At 45.2% G+C, this 17,675-nt stretch overlaps 1 protein-coding gene across 3 annotated transcripts in view; it reads right to left on the reverse strand.

Moving 5' to 3' along the window:
- Positions 1–5,108: 5,108 nt before the first annotated feature.
- Positions 5,109–17,675, reverse strand: part of LOC117209349 (frizzled-2-like) — a 128,787-nt gene continuing 116,220 nt past the window's right edge. For all 3 annotated transcript variants that reach the window (XM_033451302.1, XM_033451300.1, XM_033451301.1), the window contains exon 2: positions 5,109–10,589. In XM_033451302.1, the coding sequence (XP_033307193.1) occupies positions 8,331–10,541 (2,211 nt within the window). In that variant the 5' untranslated portion in view covers positions 10,542–10,589 and the 3' untranslated portion in view covers positions 5,109–8,330. The remainder of the gene's footprint in view (positions 10,590–17,675) is intronic.

The following is a 17,675-nucleotide window of genomic DNA, read 5'->3' on the forward strand; positions in this document are numbered from 1 at the left end:
ACTCGAACAACGACAATTGACATTCCAACCATTGCACTACTTAAATCACAAAATGTCCTTTATCTATCGCTCCAGAAACTATCAAACCAATCGTTTGTCCTGCCTAAAATCCTCGCTTGCTCGACATTATCCTCGCACCCAGAGAGCCCGGAAACCCCTTCGCATTTACCGAACATTCTCTCTGCTCGACTCATTTCCCAGAAGTGTCGACGAATCGCGAGAAGAGTAACAGAGATGAGGTTAATCGAGTCGCGCTCGCTTGGCCCGTTAATCCGTGGCCACAAATAATTAATGATCAGCTGCGTGTCCCGTCGTACACGCAGCTGTTGGCATGGCAAAAGAGGATTAACTGTACAAGGGAATCGAATTTGAATGGAGTCCAGGGCCTTCGAAAAGCCCTTCCTCCGCCGTCGTGCGCATTAATACGCGCCTCTTCGAAGCGATGCGCTCACGAGTGCAGGCGCAGTCGACGACCATCGGCGAACCCTCCTCATGTACGCGAGTAAATTCGTCCAGGAATGATCTTAGGATGAATTAGAGCTAGCGTCGCGGCCGTTTATGGTCACCGGAACGACCCGTTTTATTGGCCGATAAACGGTTTCCGTTTTGACTTCCAGCTTATAGGAACGTGCTTTGCATCACGACCAACCACAAAGTAGGAATTTTCGATTTCTTTTATGTACTTTTACTGGTAGATTAAGCGAAAGACCCGACTTTTAAAGATACGAAAAATGAAAGGAAGCCTTTTGTGCAGTTTTTGATTTATTTGCTTTTCATTTCAGTGGCTTGTTTCCTCCATTTTTATTCCTTCCCTCCCTCTTTCTGCCTTTTTCGATGAAACATAGCTGAGTATTGTAGGTCTGACGCTAGCTATAAAGCCATAAAAAATGATTGCTGGAGCTCTGTTCGTACAAGGTTGTTCTATGCTAATTTTACCAGAAGCTTGTAAAAAGTTTCCACTGTAATTGAAATAAATGGTATTATAGCGGGGAAAAGGAGTGAAAATTAATTAATGTCACCAATATCGAACGAATTGAATAACGTCGTGAATTCTGATAAAATATCCGAGGAGAGATATCAATTATTAAACATTTATAACCACTTGTTACATGATACACGTTATTTTTCGATCATAATGCCGTTCACCACGGAGCACGATTTTCTCGAAAACAAGATAGAGACGTGAATGCAACAGCTCGAACTCCGATTACGCGTTATCGCAAGGCTCGTTAGATTTGCGCGTGTAGGCAATTTATGCGTATGAACGTTACCACACGACCATCCCTTATCGCGGTGTCAAGGGTCGTCCCAGCGTTGGGTTTGCCTCTCACGTTCATTTCAAGGGAGATTAATCGTCACCGCGACCATAATCTACTGCTGTATAAATTACCAACTCTACGTATTAAGATACAAGTGTGTAAATTGAATTTTCTTCTCATCGAATCCCGTACACGTACCATCGTCTTTCACAAACGACCAGACGTTCGTTTAATCGACTCTTGACACGGTCTAAACTGAGCATCTATTTCCTGTTAAAGACTTTGATGTTTATCTGGAAATTATTTTCTCAGGTATTTCAAACTTTTCTCAAATCTAGTTCGTCTAAGGAGGGTCACGATTTTAAATCACAAGAATTAAATCTAAGACACGAATAAAATTTCTATCATTTCAATCGTAGCGATCTAACCACGTGGAATCGTCATATCGGCGCAAACTTAGAGAAGATGGAGTTATCATGCTAATCTAGATTTGGAGCCTATTTGCGTCAATGAGCGCATGTATTCGGGGGAAAACGGGAAAACGGGAAACGGGAAACGCTTGCATGCCTCGATACGATCTAATGTTAGACAGTTTGGAACGTAAAGTTCGAGGTCCCTTCCAAGCCGCATGGAAAACGTTCGTTCTCGACAAACAGAAAGAGCCTCGTCGAATACCATTTCTACCACCGTAAATTAGTTTTCTTAGGCGCAATTAGTCGTCGTCGATCACTGAGACAAGCGTTCGCTACCGATCAGAGAAACCTTTCGGCAAATCTGCTCGTAAATCGTTCTCAGGCCTCGTTCCTCCGGTAAATAATGGAGCACGAACGTCTATTTTCGTCGGTGGTAGTTTTCGTCGACGTTATGTCGATTTCGTTAGATCGTCAAAGCTACAAGGGCATGTCTCTCGTACGTTCCTTCGGAACTTTAAGAATAACTGTTTCATGCACGTGACTACACGGAACTTTCAAATTAAGAGTTATTGTCAGACGATGGATAAATTTCGGAAATTTACGACGAAGATCTTTTTCTGAGAAGATGTATGTTGTGATTTCGACGTGCTTTGACTTCGTATCGCGTACGTCAAGAAATTAATCTCGATGGTTCTGAGATATTTATTTATTTATGGAAAAAGATAACGAGAATTACGCGCTACATATAGGGTCGGGACATTTACGATCCATTCTAGAACATAGAAATTCTTTTTAGATTCTGAAAGCCTAAACATTTATATTAGAAGATAAATTCAGATAAATCAAGCTAGCAAGTATACAAGTCTCGTGTTCATTTTCTCATCAAAGAATCATTGTTGGCTTGTGAATGCGATCGTTAATTCTAAATAGCTCTATAAGCATATAATCGTAAGATTCTGTTCCCTCTTATAATTCCTTTATAGCATCGAATATTGAAACTTTCGCGTTACGTATTACTACGATATCGGTGGGAAGAATGAACTTGAAGATTAAAGGATCCCAAAGTATCAACGCGGAGTAATATCAATTACCTAAAAACAAGCACCAATTACTCGAATATTCCAAGCAAGTGAACAGCTCGGCCCAAGATGCCGCACATAAATTGCGCGAAGGCCATCAACAGCCAGCAAACAGCTTAACTAAATTACCCTGATCTGCAACTGGACGCGACAAACGCGACGCTCGGCTAATTAGGCAAAGGATAGCGCGGCGGTTGAACGTTCGGACGACACGCGAATTACCGACAAGATGGCGACGGTCGTGCGACAATCCTCGCCGTGGAAGGCGCATCGTGAGCTGCAATTAGGGAAATCAACGCAACGCGTGGTCAGTTAACTTAACGAGTGAATGACTAACGGAGATCCTTATCTTCCGTAGCAGGCAACGAGGGCGGTAAACGTCCGAGAGCTTGGTTAATACGGTTTGTTTATGGAGGCGATACTCGACAGTACCACCATAAATTCGACGACGCCGGGGGTTGTGTTTGCACCCGGTGCTGACTGACGCTGGCAATGACTCATGGAATAAGGGTGGCTTTGCTTAGGTTCCAGGTTAAACGGTGATTTTCACTGAGCCGATTCGTAACGACGTGTAAATAGTCGGACGTACTCTGTCTCTCGAGGACGGACGAAGCGGATCGCCGTCTGCGTTTACATTAATTTCCAGCAGCCCGACTGGGATTCGAGGGTGTTATAAACAACGTGGCGTCTCCGCCGGAACTTTTGTCTCCAGACATATCCTCGTAGGTTTCCAAAGATTCGCGGCTTATCCATGCGAGTTCCATGGAAGTTCCTATGAGAATACAAGTTTCCGATTCGATCAATTCGCGCTTCGAAAGGTATTGTACGCGTACAATTTTTAACTATTTATGAATTGAACTTGCGATTTCGTTTCGTTGGAATAAAATTCGCCAGGCTATTTTATCATTGTTATCTACTTGAATGTTGAAATAAATGTAGCAGATTCAATATATGGATGATCGTTAGTAATTATCGTACATAATTCCGAACACGTTAAGGTATAGTCACTCAAAAGCCTATAACGATACTTATAATAGTAACATGTTAAATCAACGCTCGAAGACGTCTAATAATAAACACGTAAACAAGTCTAACTTGTAGCAAGTAAAACTCACGATTCTCAGTAGCATCCTCATCAATATCAATGAGAAACTCCATTTCCCTCATTTTCATTCGAATACAAAGACTCTTATATCGTATAAAATAGAATAAGTACTTGAATATGTAGAAATGCAATATCCTAGAGTCAAATGAAAAATTCAAGCAACTTGAATAAACATCGACGTCGCAAATACAAATAAGTACGTAAAACTATCATTTGCGTTTGAATTCTTTCTATGGCGTCATCCTCTGGTCGGGTTACTTTGTTCCACTGCCAGACAGAAGAATGTAGCCACTTGTTCGAACCTCTTAAACAGGAGGGGCCTTTTTTGTTTTATACAAACTGAAGTGCGCGTCTCCGGAACCCCTGTTTATATTCAAGCATGATTTAAAGGACGAAATATTTACTCAACGAGATTTTACGTCAAATAATTATGACTCGAGTATCCTTTGGATCGAAATATAAGTATCTTCTAAAATTTTACTTTTAAAAAACAGTATGCTGAAGAAACAGAGCTTGTTTGCTTTGAATTAGTATCCATCTTGAGATGTCCAAAGATGAGAGAATTATTTTCGTTGTCTGTTCGCCACCAAGTGGACTCAATCCTATTTCCTATACTTCGGGTTCTCTGTTTTAGTATATTTATAGATTACGTGTCTATTATTTCACGAAACGATACGAATTCTGTGGCAAATATGAATCGATCGATCGATCAACTTACCTGCCTTTCGCGTCGCAAGTATAAATCCTTATTTATCAAGAAAATCACTAAAAGAGTAGGAGTAACGATAACGATCGAGAGGATCGAGGAAGACTCTCAGGTTGTACAAGCAATGAACGCAAAGAACTTAAATAATAATAAAGTATATTAAAAATCGTATACAATTTTGATTTCGATATATGTATATGTATAACGATATGGTCATCGGTCGTCGGTTACTCGTTAACTATGTACTATGGCAACGTAAAAACTTGTATAAAGATGGCGGTCGAGCGTAAAATCGGATCAAACAGAGGATCCACAGTATTTTCAGGAAAAAGAACATAAAAGCTGAACGAGGAAAACGTACTAAAGAAAAATAGAGGGAGACATGATTATTTTGAAATTACATATATACATATACTTCCCCTGTCACAGATATTTTTATACACATACAAAGAAAAGAAAAAACGAAGGAAAAGAGAAGAACGAGAAAATAAAGAAAGATCATACCTAATGAACCAACTCGATGGATGAAATTCCGGGACACATTCGTTACACACAGTATTTTCCATTTTATTGACAATCATCGTGACAAAAAGTGGCTTACAAATACTCGTTATAAACTCCTCCCTCTCGTTTTTTTCTAACGTCGCGTTCGTTCTTTTCGTCGCATCAATCGTTCTGCCATCGCGATAGCAGCGCACTCTTTCTTTTCCCCCTGTCTCGTTCACCCGCCTTTTTTCCTCTCCGCCATCGCCACTACCATCGTTCCATCTCGTCTCGTCATGCTCTTTCTCACTCTTTCCCCCCGTCACTGGTCGTCCACGAACGCGACATTGTCCGTTTTCGCTCGTAACAGCTTGGCGTGATATGTGACACTAAAGGTTCTTTACTCTCACTACTTTACAACATTACACGTGTACGTTTTCGTTTGGCAGGGGTCCCCGTCCGGGATGCGATACGGGTCGTGTTATCTTTTTTGTTCTTTTACTTTTTAAGTTGCTTGAGGCAGTTATCGTTTTTCAGTCCGTTTATTTCTTTCCCTTTCGCCCGTCGTTTCTTATACCTTTCCCCCGTTTCCTTCCCGCGTGCATTCCCACCTGCTCCACTCGCAAGACATCTCGCGGGTCGATCGCGAAATTTTCACAGACCAGAAACACCAGCAGCGGCCAGTGACAATGGAAAAACTACATAGCCAAGGTTTTTCTCTCTCTCTCTCTCGGTGTTTTCTCCTTCTCTTTGTGTTCGGTGACGTTAAAGGAATTTCTAATCTCACGATTGCACGCGATTCGGCTTCCGAAATGTCTTGCGAAAGGAGCAACGATAAAAAATACACTTTCGAGAATCGTACTTTTCCTTCTAGTCCTCCCCTTTTCTCCTTCAGCGATTAGAAAAATTGTGAGATGTCGACATCGCGTCGCAGAAGCACGCGCGTCCTCGTGTCAAGGTCCCGCACATACTTTTACGATCATATATGTATATGTGTATATATATATATATATATATATATATATATATTTATATGTATACATACATATATATATATATTTATAATGTATCTATAATATATATATATTTACGTACTTAACCATTTATTCGTTTATCCGATTTCGCACTCTGTCAACAGCTACTTGTCTATTGCGGACACAGAAGACACGTAAACGTGTATATGAATTGTCATTTTTTTCCATTTTACCTACGATTTAGTCTCGGGATATACAGAAGTTGTTCTTGTCCTCGTTTCTACGTGCGAGTATGTACGATAGTGTAGTGTATGTGTGTGTAGTATCAGTGGTATTGATATATGTGCGTATGTGCACAACTCCCTAAATCTCTAACTATCAGAGACAGAAAGCCATGCGAGGTATAAAAAACAAGTGTCATTCGGAATCGTGTTACCTCTGCCATCTTTTCCCTTGCAATCTACGCTCAAGATGCGTGTGTATGTATATATATCATATACATACATACATATATATATATATATATATATATATATATATAAAACGGTAAAGGTTAAGGGGGGCTTCGTTCGGCGGAAAAAAAGACACGTTTGACACCCGAAATTATGTTTTAACGTATGTGTACATACCGTAAGCACACGTTTTTATTTTCTTCCCCGACGCATTCACGATGCGATTGACGCGTTCCTTCGCCCGCGGCAAGACTAGCGGCTCTTTCGAAGCTTCTTTTTATGATATACCCACTGTTATTTGATATCAATTACTCATTGCACCAATAATTTGACACGAGTTCTTTTTCTTTCCTCTCTTACGCCGTGTCAACGATCGATTCACCTTCGAAAGATTGGAAATGGATTTCATAGCTCCACGGACTACACGGTTACACAGATGCGTAAAAAGGAACGCGTAATCATCGCGACTGCGCATGCTCGCGCCTGTACATTCGTATATCTCGTGTCGACCGATAAATCGTTTTTTTGATGATCGTTTCCTTTCCATTTCTCTTTTATATATTTACAGCGTTTTATCTAACACCTAAGAATAATATTTACAGTTACCTTCGTTCTTCGCATTCTTCTCCTCTCTTTACACGTCTCCGCTATACACTTGCTCGTCGTACTTCATACGATCGACGACGGTGAGCCTGTATTCGTGGCTACGAGTACTTTCATTGGTCGAGGATGATCAAATCGATCCTTCCCTGTCTTATACGTTCGCTTCGATTCTTTCGACTAGCGACTAAAATCGTATGAAATTATAAAAACACGCGCTTTGGAATGCCGGACCACCGCCGTAACCCTTAAGTAACGACATCTATAGAAAGTTTGTGTTGTACACCTATACTTCTGTTATGGCTAGGTTAGATAAATAGACGAGACGATACACGTTAGACGGACATGCGGACTGTACGAGTTCCGCTACGGTATATAAGTAAGAAAGATTACAGATAGATACGAATAAGAGACAATTCTCTGTCATACTATCCCATTCGCGCCATATCACACTTATACGTTACTCTACATCCGATCCACGCACTGTCATTACAATCTCACTACACCGGCCGGTCTCGAGCGCCATTTTTTAAGTGTCGCCCTCTGGAACGGTCGCTTCAAGGATCCGTACCATCGTTGCCGCGCTTCGATTCGAATAGCGTTCGCGATACCTGTTTCTTCGCTAATTATCAGAATTTCACCGCTAAATTCTCCAAAATGGTTACAGAGTTAATCGTTAACCTACACATGTAACACGGGATTGAAAGTGACATAGAAAGAAGTAGAAAGGGGTAGAAAAAATGAAGGCGACTCGAGACCCGCGGGAAAGACACGTACGGGCTAATACGTATATTCGGTAATCGAGAAGCACCGTCGCGAGTCGTCGACGCTGTTCGACGCGCGTCGCAAAAAGCCACACGCCGGCGGTACCGAGAAACGCGCACACCTTCGACCCTCTTTTTTCCCTTTCTTCCGAGCCTCGTCTCAGCGTTGAAACGACGACGACCAACTTGCTATCGGAAATCGATTCATACTTCGGTGGCCTGAGTATACGAGGGTGCGAGCCCGTGTGCCGGCGTGAGGGGGCCCGTGGTTGACGCCAACGACCTCCTCGAATATATAGTAGCCGCCGAGTGTGGCGTGTGTGGCGCCGTGTGTGGCGCCGTGTGCGGCGTATGCCTGCGCGAGGCCGAGGCGAAGGGCTAAATGGGCCCGTAGTTACTAAGGGCGGAAGGCCTCTCCTGTTGCACCGATTGCTGCTGTTGTTGCTGCTGGTCGCAGCCCGCGGTGTTCATGTCGCCCCCCGCCGACTGGTGACGTCATACGTGCGACAGAGGAGGTTGTTTGAGGACGTGATGATGGAGATGGTGTTGGGACGCGCTTGCCACGCTGCCAGGTGGAAGTAGAGCGCTTCCAGGGCCAGGTGCCGGTGGATACGGCACTCCGACACGTCCTACGACGCCCTTGATGCTGGTGCTGCCGATTCCTCCGCTGACGCCAGTCACGCCTGCTACCATACCGGCGCCACCGCCTCCGTGACCGCCTCCGCCGCTTCCGCCGCTGAACAAACGCCTCCACAGACGTTTCCACGAGTCGACGGTTTTGCCGCTCCAGATCCACACGCCTGACGTGATGCCTACCGCGAGCGCCATAAAGTACTTGAGCATCAGGACGGAGTAGAGAGGTCTTGCCCTTGGCCGACACGGGCAAGCCAACGAATCGAGCCACTCGTTTCTTAACGACGTTTCGTACATGTGACAGGCCAACACTACTCCGGCTGGTAGCGTGTATAGAACGCTGAACACGCCGATTCGTATCATCAGTTTCTCCAGTTTGTCCGCTTTCGCTCCTGGTTGTCGCTTTATCACCGATCGAATTCTGAACAGGCTCACGAAACCCGCCAGAAGGAAGCTGGTCCCCAGTAGAAGATACAAGAATAACGGTACCAGAATGAAGGGTTTTATTCCATCCGGAGCTACCGTGCAGACTCCTGCTACTGGATCCCCTGCTACTCCCCCCGCTAGATACGCCGAGAAAGTTTGAATCGCGGGTACCAGCCAAGCTGCTAGATGGAAGTACTGGGAGTACGAGGCTATAGCTTCGTTGCCCCATTTCAGTCCTGCCGCGAGGAACCACGTGAGCGCGAGGATCACCCACCAGACCGAGGACGCCATGCCGAAGAAGTAGATCATCAGGAAGACGGCTACGCAAGCTTCCGGACCCTGTGCCCTCGACTTCAACGCTGGCCCGTCGCAGGCTATCTCCTCGTGGCCGAACACGCTTCTCGTTAGATAACCTATCGATACGAGGAAGTAGCAGGCTGACAGGAACACTATCGGTCTCTCAGGATACTTGAAGCGCTGGGTGTCGATCAGAAACGTGGTGACGGTCACGAGCGTGCTTGCGGCGCACAGGCCGCTCCACAGAGCCAGCCACACGGCCGCGAACCCTCGCTCTTCGGGGGTGAGAAACGCCCCGTGGCACGGGAGAGCGCAGTTCGGTACTCCGGCAATGTCCTGAATGATGCTTATCGGTGGCGCCGGTATGACCCCACTTACGGCCATGCCTGCCAGTCCAGCCCCGTTGCCGATGTTGCCGGTGCTGCTGCCGCTTATCGGTCCCGGAATGACCGTGCCCCCCGCCCCCAGGGGTACGAGGGGTGCCCTGCACCGGCACACGCAGTCCCTCGCCCTTTCCCCCGGGGGATGCTGGCAGTTTTTTTGGTTTTTGCCTGGCTTGCACCGCGGTGGCTGGGTCGTCTTCGACGGCCTGGTTGGGCGTGGTGGCGCTGCTGCTGGTAAAGGGGCGCTACTCGCGGCTCCTCCGTTTCCGGATCCATACCCGGTGCTGCTAGTACGATTGTCCTGTTCCATGCACAAGTTCTCCGGGTCACCATGGGCTGGCAATCTTTCACAGGCCATTCTCTCTGGCCAGGAGAATCCATACTGTTGCATCAACGGTGCGCAACCTGCCCGTGCTCTTTCACAAACGCTTCTACAAGCTGGAAGAGGTTTAGTGTACTCGGGCAAGCATATCGGGGTATACATCGAACAGAGGAAGAATTTCAAATCTGGCGAACATTTGATTTCGACCAATGGCCAGAATTGGTGCACCTCTAAGCCAGCCTCCTCTTGGTTGTCGTGATTCAATTCGTTCGGCATGGCCGTTAGATTGTAACCGATTCCACGACACATTGGGATCGTGATCTCCTCGCATCGACCGTTTCCGTTAACAGCTCCACCGCCTAAAGACGAGTGTCCAACGCCGCTGCTTCCACCTCCAACCACGCTGTTACCAGAACCAACCATGCTACCAGAAGCCGAGCCACTGCCAGGCACGACGCCCACCATCGACGACGACGAGGCAGAAGAAGAGGAGGACGAAGAACCGCTCGATACCGAGCCCACGTTGCTCACTGGACTGATCGCTGATTCTAATCGCACGTTCGGTAATACTGCCAGCAGCAGCAATGGTAACAGGGACGCCATCGTTCGGCTTGGAAGCAGCTTCGTCCGTCGAACGAGTCCCATTTTCCAACGTCGCTTGCTTTACTCCTGCGTGGATCGCATCACTCCGGCCTGAAACACAAAATATTATAGTGTTTTTTAAACGTTTATGAATATCGTGTAGTTCAAGTCGTATCAACCTATTCGGAATTCATTTACGTGAAATTTATTTTTTGACTGCTTGGTCATCAACATACGCCATGAAAGAAACACGAGACCATTCCGGGATAATTCGTGCAATTTTTCATGTTGCCTCGCGTTTTAGCACGTTTCTCGTTAATGCGTGTGTCACTGGTTCTGGCCAAACACAAAGCGTTTCAGCCGGCGCATACAATGTATGCGTATCAATTAGGTTAATGGATGGACGTTAACGCTCTGGTATCTTCCAATTTCGCTGCAATCGTGTTTCGTGGAATACTGCTTTTGTTGCCCAATTCATGGTCGGAACTGGAGCGTACTGATAAACTATCCGGTGTACTTTAAAATAATATAAAGTTATTTAGCCGGTGGATTTTAACAGAGAATAGGCACGCGAATAACACAGAAATTTATTCAATTTATTCAAATTAGAACGATCAGACTAGCATAATGACGATCAATTTTCCGGCGTGCGCGAAAGACTTGGGAAGAAACAAAGACAAGATTTAAATAATCGTTATTATTCGAAATAAATAAGTTTTAATTGATCTTTAATTAAATAAAATCAAAAACCCCACAAACCACTATCTTCGCCGCTCATCATCCGTCTCGCTCCGTAATCAGCCATCCCCTAAATGTATTCCATCCTCCATACGTTTTCGTTCGAACAGGATGCAACAAAAACGTGTTCAATCTCAGAGGCCCTTACGGTGGTCCTAATTAAACCCGGGAACGAAATGGTTCTCGCCAATGGAAAAAAAGACATCGGCCAGAGTTGTAGCTAGCATAAGATTATATAACGCGAACGGTTGAAGGCGATCAACCGGCCGGTGCTCGTATTTGCATAACCACCCGCCGAATCTCGATTCGTTCGTTAAGAGGCCGCCGAAAGACGCGACCGTCTGCGACCCTAACGAACACGAAGGGCGCGGGGTTCAGGTGGCTGCCGCATAAATCAACGTCCGACGAGGCTAGATCCTTCGCTAGAGATTCCAAGGCAAAGGGTATACACACTCGCACAAGCTTCTATACGCTATGTGAGAAAGGAACGGAACTCTCGATTGGCACGCCATGCGCGTCTCTCTGGATATCTCTCGCCGAGAAAACAGAAAAAGAAACACGACGAAGAAGAAGGTGGAATTGGAAGGTGGAATAGGGCAAAGGAACGCGTGGAAGCGGAGCAGGCACGACGTGACGAGCGAATACGACGAGAGCAGAAAGGTTAACGTGCAATGGAGGGAGCATCAGCCACGGGACGACGACAGTCGGTGGATCTTATAATAGTCGGGCCGCGGAAAACACGTGACCGGAGCGAAATGTTATTGTAGGAGGCGGTGTTAGTTTTACCGTTTGTTAACTGCTAGCACCCCGAGACGCACGCGTTCCCCGAGCTATTTATACGATCTAAAACCCGCCACTGTGTTGCATCTTCGCGAGAACGACTAACTTCTGCCCCTCTCTCCTCGTCTCCTACGAGGCTACGTGTGTGGCTCGTGCCGGAACGGAGATTGACGCGTGCAAGGAAAGGATAAGGGAAACGATCCTGAGCGACGTAGACTCGCTGCATCGGCAGATGGAAGGATTGAGAGAGAACGGAGTTAAGCTGACTTCACACAGAGATATACAGTACTACCGCTTACAAGAATCGATTCAACGATGCAAGTAGAAATTAATATTAAGGATCTAATATCAATATAGCGTCGTACTTTTCTAATGAAATTAAGAAACCGAATAAAAAATCGAGTCGATCGGTTTAACTTTCGAGAGGCTCGTGTTTCTACCGTCCTAACATTCTTCTGTCGTTGGACGCGCACGTACGAGTACGTTCGTGTGAAATTAGCCTAAGAAAGCGTTACGGTGAGTCAAATCGTGTGGCTGTCTAGTCGAGACGGATGTGTATTTTCCTCCCTTGCCCGGCTTCCGGTTCAGAGCCAGGTCTAAGCCATCCAGAGAGCCTGTATTCGACGTTTTGCGGTACTAAGCCGTTCATTCGTCATGAACAATGGTATTCAAACGAAATGCTGCCTCGAGAGACCGGGACGAACCGGGAGGATCGAGGATCCTTAAAAAGCTCCAGTCTGTAAAAGTTGCAAATATGCAAGTAGTCAACCTCGTCGATCGTCGTCGTCTCGGAGTAGAATACTCGCGAAACTCGTGCATCCAGCGTTGGTTTTAACAAAGAAGGAGCGTATAAAAGGCGTCTCTATCTCGCAGAAGCTCTGTGCTCAAACACGAGAAAGGTCAACTGGCTGGCATGTTAATTCGATATTCATGGCATTCAGTATGCAGGTTCGTAACGTCTGAATGGACGACTTCGATCGGTCTCTTGCGATGTCTTCGCGTTCGACAGCACCTTTTTTTCGTTTCAGCCACCCTATGTCGTGCCTCTCTGATATTTGAAAGCACGTGACTCATGCGAGTGGAACCCACGCCCGCTAAAGACACCCCTTGAATTTAAGGGGGAGCATGTGAACGTGCACCTTTGGACCTTTGGTGTCCATTCTTTGGTGTCCACGTGACCATTTTTTACTACGTAAGTTTAAAAGAACGATGACGATTAGTTCGATATGACTTTAACTCTCGAGATCAGTTATACCAATGTATTCTCGGTGAAAATTCATCGACTAACCTTGTCATCCAAATATTCAAATTTCCTTCGAGTATCCTTTTTCCCAATTCTCGAGCTTGAAATATCTAGAATATTAAGAGAAAACGACAGGAATAATAAATTACCGCGACACCTGCAACCTTCTTCCAGTCTGGACCGACATCGAATCGAAAGGATCATCGAGCATTTTCAAAGAGTGACAAGCGGATCGATTAATCGCTCTCGTATCATTCAGCCCTCCCACTCACCGCGTCTCACAAAGCAATTAAAATCAACGAACCTGCCTCCAATACATCTTTCAGAGTCTCTAACGTAAAACAGCGGACAGGAAGAGAACGCGCACGCCTTTTCGATTATTAATCCACGTGGCCTAGTCGTCGTAATTCATCCAGCCAAACGAATCCCACTCGTTCGCTCGCGCGAGCACCTTATAGCGGAACACGGTCACGCGCGATTCGACCGATCGATCGTTAATCGTCGAAGAACAACGTGCGGCGCTTATTGACGCGTCAGAGAGGCCTGGCCCACGACCGGGAAATTATCGCGCTCGAAAACGCGATACTCCGTGCTTCATCGCCGCGGGAACAAGCTATCGCTTATTATTCCGAGCTCACCTTCGCGCTCCTTCCCTCTACGTGACCATCGTACACCGCCATTCACCATCTTGTCTCGTGGAATACGGCGTGTTCGTGATGAAGATGATGCTTTCCCTCGCCCATTCGCGCTATAATTTCCCATTAAGGTACATTTTCGCGGGATACTTTGGACGTTCCAGAAGGGGAGAGGATGGTGGATCGTGTCGGGTAATGAATCAGTTTTAAAGGCCTCGCCCTTGCCAGGAATACGGCTCGGCCCCGCTGCCGGCGTTGTTTGGCTTATGATTTACTCCTCTCGCATGCAAATCCTCCGTCACGTCCTTCCGTTTCTTTCTGAAGATGTGGGCGAAACGAGAATACTCGCCAGGAAATTTTTCTTCCGACGTCTTGTGATTGCGGAGGGGCGTTCTTTATTTAAGGGGTTGTGGTCCGTTTGGCGAATGCTCGTTTTATTCTAATTTTTTGCGGACTTGCTTCATCAAACGATAAGCTTCTACAATTCAGACGCTTATGACTGTGACAGTAATTATTAAGCAAAGGAATTATTGGTTTCAAGTAAATCATGGTCAAAATTCGATTTATTCGAGCAACTCTGTCGACGCAATCGATGAATTTCAGTTTTTGCGTATTTCAATAAACAGACTAACGAACAGCGTTTGGAACAAATATTATCGCCTAAAGTAAAGACATTTCTGATAATGCAAATCCAGCAGAAGTGATATTTTAACAGCAACAAATGTTTAGTAGATATATATACATGTATTATTCATACTTCGTTTCGATTTATTTACTGGCTTCTTATTTGAATATATATCGAAGCATCATATTGAACCACATATTGAAGCATCGAGATATTAAGTATATTTGATTGACAGTTGCATTTCAATGTAAATGGTTCAAGTGCCTTCATTACGTTATGAATACAAAAAAGATAAAAGCGTCGGTATAAATTCCAAACCACGAGCGATTTTTTAAAGCTGTTGATAGATCACGTACGAAAACAAACGTCGGCAGAACGTTACGTAAAAAGAAGAGGGCCCGACCAATTGGATTTCTGAGCAGGGATTCGAACTCGAATTTTTCTTTCACCCGTGCCTGACTGCTTTAACCAATTAAGCTGTCCAGCCTGTCAACAGATCCTTTCCCCGTGAGTCACACGCTCATAACGGCCTGATAAATGCGGGCGTCCTTGCTCACGTACGAAATTAAGATTTAAAAACCAATAAAAAACACATCAAATTTAAGATCAACCTTTCTATTACCAATTAGAAATACTCGTCTACGACAATGGTATTGAAAATTCGCTTCACGATTATGAGAAACGTTATACTCCGTTAAGTTTTGCCACTGTTATACGCATACTCGCTGTTATTCCCAGCGAAACAATGAGAACCACAGCAATAATTTTGTATGGTAATTACGGTAAACGTTCGGATACCAGCTATTATTCCAGGAATAATGAGTTGATTGATGAATAGTTTTAGATTCGCGTGCAACAGTGGGGATCGGGTAATTATCATTATCATCGGTACTTCATCAATGTCTAATTTCTACTGGATTTCCATCTATATTAGGACTGGAATACAGAAATTGAATAATATCGGAATTTCCGAATGACATTATCTTCTTCCATCGGAGACAGCCTATTATACCTGTGTTGCGTTGATTAAAGAGATTAAAGAGATATCGTGCATTTCGTAATTCGATTCATCGTGATAAAAAAATCAGAGATTGCAACTTCAATTGCAACGAAAAGTATGCCATTATAGTCGCCGTGAGAGAACTTTACAAACATCGATAAATACGTGTCCGCTTTTAACCCTCGTGCGTTTTCTACGTGACAATCTGACAGGTTGCAATAAATATAAATAGACAGGCTACGTCTTACATTATTCCGGAATAATGCGAATAATGTTATTTCAGAATGCACAACAAACGTTCGTTCTTCTACTGCTTACTTGCTTACTCTCTTCCTTCGACAATTTTTAAATTCCCTCCTTTTCCGATTTCTTACATCTCGTCAAATATCTAGAAAGAGCAAAAGATATTTTTCTTACCGCATAAAATGCGATTCGAGTCGCAAAGAGAATTATCTCATCATTGCGTTGATTTATCATTAATTCACTGAGTGAATTAACGAGACATGGTTGAGATTCGAAAAACCTGGAAAACATTTAGAAACGACGAATAAAACTCTATACTCTTTTTTAAACCTGAATAATTCGGTACACCGAAGGCGCGAAAGCGGATATCTGAACTGAACGTCAACCACGCCGTAACAACTGCGTTCGTCGCACAACGAACACTTTCAGTTGAAAGCATGACGCAGCAAAAAGGGGGTCCTTCCCTCCATCTTGTCAAAATACCGTCACTCGGGATAACAAACCGTAATTGAAACTAAATTCCATTGCACACAAGGTACAGGCGACGCGCGTCGAACGCCATCAAGAGATCCTTCGTGGAGCGCGCGTGTTCGCTCGAGCGAATCAAGGAGGCATCAAAGCTAAATGAGAAATCATCCCGGGACACGGAGCTGGTCGATTCGTCTCGGGGGCATCGCGTTTTCTCTCGATGGTCGCCTCGCGGAGGGGTTTCTCTGATCGGCGCGCGAGAAGCGGCCAATTTGTCGACGCCAGGTGATCATAACTCACGGCGAACGAGCCTGCGCTCGACGAGGACGCGGCAGGAAATCGCGTGAAAAGGCTCCAGGCTCGAGTTCACTCGCCTCCGTGGTCTTTGGTCTCTACAACGCGTGGTCGTCGAGAAACTTTTCATTTTGTTGTGCGCTAACTTAGAAAATAAAACAAAGGTCTTTGGAAACAAGAATAAGTCTTTTATTCGAGAGAAGAATCGAGAATAGGACGATCAGAGCGAAGGTACGCCGAACCATCCACAGGCTCTAGAAAAGAATTCTAAACGGTGGAAAACCTTTGTCCAAGCGAATTTGAAGGTACGGCGAACTAATTTAATTCAGTTTAGTTCAATTCCTAATTTCTAGAACAAAACTGCGATAGAAAATAAATTGACTCGCGATTGATTGAAAAAGCATAGCAGGGTTAATCGTTCGTGGTCGCGTTACCTTTTTCGATGGCGAAATATCCGAAATATATTATATCTGTGTTCTTTGCAACAATTATCGCACAAGCATAAATTAAACGTATAAACTAGTCTTCCATCTAGAGACAAGCCTATTCCGTAGTTCGGTTGAACAAAACGTAGGGTTGTGTCAAGCTCGCGATATGCAACGTGGAAGTCGCGTATACCGAGCTTTTCAATTTCCTCGATTCGCTACTTACAAGGGCGATAAAGTCCGCTTTCTACGGGCCGCTAAATACAGCAGGCGGAATAATAACGCGTCGAAACTCCATTACGATTTGAAAGGGGGCTCGAGGCAGACAGCGGCGCGCGCGAAAGGATTAACAAGTTTGTTTCACCGCGCAGACATTTAACGCGCCGATATATAGCCTTCTCTCTCCATGCAGCAGCTCCCATGCACGGGCTGCTTCAATTATTAACATTCCGCGTCGAACCCGTTCCAAGCGCGCGTATTCAGCCTGTCCCGCGGCGCAGCTCGCGTTTACTCGTTCGCTGGCTCGCGTCTAGCCCCGCAATAAGACGAACGAACAGAAGGGAGACGCTACCACAGACCGCGAGAACGAGACTGCGAGCGATTTCGTTGTTCGTGTGTCCCAGTTGCTGCCCTCCCCGAACCGTTCTCTCCGGCTTGAATTCATGATTAATGCGTGTGACGCGCGATTTGATATAAAACCTGACACCGCGCGCCGTCAGTTTTGCCAACTAACGAGCGCGTAGCGC

This window comes from Bombus bifarius, unplaced genomic scaffold (genome assembly GCF_011952205.1).
Source record: "Bombus bifarius isolate JDL3187 unplaced genomic scaffold, Bbif_JDL3187 scf7180000008176, whole genome shotgun sequence".
Taxonomy (NCBI): Eukaryota; Metazoa; Arthropoda; class Insecta; order Hymenoptera; family Apidae; genus Bombus; species Bombus bifarius.